Source organism: Watersipora subatra, chromosome 6 (genome assembly GCF_963576615.1).
Source record: "Watersipora subatra chromosome 6, tzWatSuba1.1, whole genome shotgun sequence".
NCBI classification, from domain to species: domain Eukaryota; kingdom Metazoa; phylum Bryozoa; class Gymnolaemata; order Cheilostomatida; family Watersiporidae; genus Watersipora; species Watersipora subatra.
In genome coordinates this window covers 29,712,652-29,716,925 of record NC_088713.1, presented here as the reverse complement: position 1 = coordinate 29,716,925, position 4,274 = coordinate 29,712,652, and the positions used below count along the sequence as shown (strand labels likewise).

The following is a 4,274-nucleotide window of genomic DNA, read 5'->3' as shown; positions in this document are numbered from 1 at the left end:
TTAAAAATTTAACTAGCAAAGTATTTTGAACATATCTGCCAATTTGATTGGAGAGTAACTGTAAATATTGTTGTAGGTCATGACACGTAAAAGCCAGTCAAAGCAGTTCGCAATAAGTTGCAACGGGTCACAGCAGGTGAAATCAGGTCACAACAGATTGCAACAGGTCAAAACGGCTGCAACAGGTGAAATCAGGTCACAACAGGACATGCTACTTGTTAAAATCATCTAATGTTGCGCTAGTATGACCATGCAGTGTAACGTAAAACCTCTATCTGTACGCCATCGTTCAAATACAGGTAGTGTTCAATTAGAGGTTTTATGGTACATGTATTTGAACTTAAGTTTTTTATTAAGTTGAAAATGTAGTGATTTACCCAAGTAACTTGCGTATAATGACTGTCCTTCATTCTTGACAGATTACAAGAGCTAAAGAAAAGAACTTGGACATTTTTAGAACACACCAAAAACAGGAATTAAAAATTAACTTTTATATGTTCTTGTTTTCTTTTTAGCTTAGAGAAAGTATCAACCACGTCTGCATTATTAAATCTGGCAGATGAATAAATCTCATCTTGGATGTCCTTCCTATCACAAGGACTTTTTAACAAATCGACCCTCTACCTTGTGTTTAGGGATCGGGCTCCTGCGAATACTAAACCATGGCAATAATTCTTCATAATATTCGACTACACAAATATTTGTTAACTTCTTATAATAATATTATTCAGTGCTGAAATAATTATCAGTTAATTTCTATTATGTGAGTGCGGCAGTTACTGTGAAAACACCAAAGTCAATATTTTACAGTCAAAGATTGTCTTACGATCAACACTACAATTCATATTTTCAAAGTACGATGTGAAAATTGAGCTAATATTTGTCTTCACATCTGAAGTGATTTTCAATGTACGAAATGTCTTCAAGTGGTGCAGTTCTGTAAATCAATACAAATTTACATAGTTCAACTTCCCAATAGTTCACTTTCACATAGTTCACTTTCACATAGTTCACATAGTTCACCTTCACATAGTTCACCTTCACATAGTTCACCTTCACATAGTTCACTTTCACATAGTTCACATAGTTCACTTTCACATAGTTCACCTTCACATAGTTCACATTCACGTAGTTCACCTTCACATAGTTCACTTTCACATAGTTCACATTCACATAGTTCACATAGTTCACCTTCACATAGTTCACCTTCACATAGTTCACCTTCACATAGTTCACTTTCACATAGTTCACATAGTTCACCTTCACATAGTTCACCTTCACATAGTTCACCTTCACGTAGTTCACCTTCATGTAGTTCACCTTCACATAGTTCACATTCATGTAGTTCACATTCACGTAGTCCACCTTCACGTAGTTCACCTTCATGTAGTTCACCTTCACATAGTTCACTTTCACATAGTTTACCTTCACATAGTTCACATTCACATAGTTCACCTTCACATAGTTAACCTTCACGTAGTTCACCTTCACATAGTTCACCTTCACATAGTTCACCTTCACATAGTTCACATTCATGTAGTTCACCTTCACGTAGTTCACATTCACGTAGTCCACCTTCCCATAGTTCACCTTTACATAGTTCACCTTCACATAGTTCACATTCATGTAGTTCACCTTCACATAGTTCACATTCATGTAGTTCACCTTCACGTAGTTCACATTCACGTAGTTCACCTTCACATAGTTCACCTTCACATAGTTCACCTTCACATAGTTCACATTCATGTAGTTCACCTTCACGTAGTTCACATTCACGTAGTCCACCTTCCCATAGTTCACCTTTACATAGTTCACCTTCACATAGTTCACATTCATGTAGTTCACCTTCACATAGTTCACATTCATGTAGTTCACCTTCACGTAGTTCACATTCACGTAGTTCACATTCACATAGTTCACCTTCACATAGTCCACCTTCACATAGTTCACCTTCACATAGTTCACATTCATGTAGTTCACCTTCACATAGTTCACCTTCACGTAGTCCACCTTCACATAGTCCACCTTCACATAGTCCACCTTCACATAGTTCACCTTCATGTAGTTCACCTTCACATAGTTCACTTTCACATAGTTCACCTTCACATAGTTCACATTCATGTAGTTCACCTTCACGTAGTTCACATTCACGTAGTCCACCTTCACATAGTTCACCTTCACATAGTTCACATTCATGTAGTTCACATTCACGTAGTCCACCTTCACATAGTTCACCTTCACATAGTTCACTTTCACATAGTTCACCTTCACATAGTTCACATTCATGTAGTTCACATTCACGTAGTCCACCTTCACATAGTTCACCTTCACATAGTTCACATTCATGTAGTTCACATTCATGTAGTTCACATTCACATAGTTCACCTTCACATAGTTCACCTTCACATAGTTCACCTTCACGTAGTTCACCTTCACGTAGTTCACTTTCACATAGTCCACCTTCACATAGTCCACCTTCACGTAGTTCACATTCATGTAGTTCACATTCACGTAGTCCACCTTCACATAGTTCACATTCACATAGTTCATATTCACATAGTTCACCTTCACATAGTTCACCTTCACATAGTCCACCTTCACATAGTTCACCTTCACATAGTTCACCTTCACGTAGTCCACCTTCACATAGTTCACCTTCACGTAGTTCACCTTCACATAGTTCACCTTCACATAGTTCACCTTCACATAGTCCACCTTCACATAGTTCACCTTCACATAGTTCACCTTCACATAGTTCACATTCACATAGTTCACCTTCACGTAGTTCACCTTCACATAGTTCACCTTCACATAGTTCACCTTCATGTAGTTCACCTTCACATAGTTCACCTTCACATAGTTCAGCTTCACATAGTTCACCTTCACATAGTTCACCTTCACATAGTTCACATTCACATAGTTCACATTCACATAGTTCATATTCACATAGTTCACCTTCACATAGTTTGCTTCTGTGTCACTTGAATACTATTAAACAGCCATTCACAACTTTATACTTCAATATTAAAACTACTGGACTAAATCAAGATCAGTGCAGGTGGTTGGAATACTGATGGAGGTAATATTTTTGTAAACTTATAACCAGGAGTCACAGAAAAGCATGAGATTGATGACTATGGCCCAATTCTTTAAAATACTATGAATGATATTTTTGAGGTAAACAAAAATATGGGAAATTGGAAGCATGAAATTAGCAAAAGTAGGAAAACTAGGAGCAATAATGAAATTTTTTAAAAATATCAAACCTAAAAGCAAAAATTTAGGTAAATCAGGTTAATTTAAAGGCCATGTAGTTAAAGTGAAATTAGCTTAGTATGCCACGATTTCAGACTATGCACAGTCAAGGCTACCAGCCCTTAACATGAAGGTCAGGTGGCTAACAAAGATCATGTGACTGAGAAATCATATTTTTCTGATCATAAACTATTTAATTTGGTTTCTTAATAAAGTTTAGATTACATTTAGTTTTTTTTTGTCAATTTATACTATGCGTTTGTTTGAATTCTACCTGTTACTGAATGATGTTTGTGAAGTTTACTGCGCTCTTTGACGAATTCAACAAAAACAATGTACATGTATATATATACAAATATAATTACATTATTAGGTTATACTAACATAAGGTTACGACATATATACAAAGCAAATACCAGGATGGATTTATTTTGTTTGTTGAGGTTTGACAGTTGATTAATACGTTATAATAATCAATTACAATAAAAATAATGATCAAATGATTTTAATGCAAATAATTATTATAGATATGGCAAAACTATTTAATTAAACACACCTACTATTAGACAGACAAGCAATTAAACACACCTACTATTAGACCCACCTACAATTAGACACACCATCTATAATTGGCAAATATCGTTATAAAAACACATTGTATGCTGAAGCAAATATTTCTATAACAAAACATTGTATGTTGAAGCAAATATCTCCATAATAAAACATGGTATGTTGAAACAAATATCTTCATAATAAAACGTTGTATGTTAAAGCAAATATCGCTATTAAAACACATTGTATGTTGAAGCAAATATTTCCATAACAAAACATTGTATGTTGAAGCAAATATCTCCATAATAAAACATAGTATGTTCAACTAAATATCTCTAAAAAACATTGTATTTTCTTTAATTTATTTCGCAACCTAAAGTACTAATATCAAATTCTTCAGGTAATGATCCAAAACTGAGACAAATATATTATACAAATCTATGGAAAAAAAGTAACAACTATGGAAA

The 4,274-nt window shown here is 34.7% G+C and overlaps 1 protein-coding gene across 1 annotated transcript; it reads left to right on the top strand.

The window, feature by feature from the left end:
• Positions 1-916: 916 nt before the first annotated feature.
• Positions 917-3,415, top strand: LOC137398198 (uncharacterized). The gene is made up of 6 exons (XM_068084305.1): positions 917-939; positions 1,049-1,128; positions 1,217-1,296; positions 1,541-1,551; positions 1,646-2,286; positions 3,351-3,415. Exons 1-6 carry the CDS (start codon positions 917-919, stop codon positions 3,413-3,415), a joined length of 900 nt encoding a protein of 299 aa, XP_067940406.1.
• The last annotated feature ends 859 nt before the right edge of the window (positions 3,416-4,274 follow it).

Bases quoted from the DNA above. Each gene is read 5' to 3' on its own strand.
- LOC137398198 (XM_068084305.1), top strand. From the start codon at position 917: ATGTCTTCAAGTGGTGCAGTTCT. The intron at 940-1,048 runs GTAAATCAATAC...ACCTTCACATAG, and splicing joins TCTTCAAGTGGTGCAGTTCT to TTCACCTTCACATAGTTCAC. The intron at 1,129-1,216 runs GTAGTTCACCTT...ACCTTCACATAG, and splicing joins TTCACATAGTTCACATTCAC to TTCACCTTCACATAGTTCAC.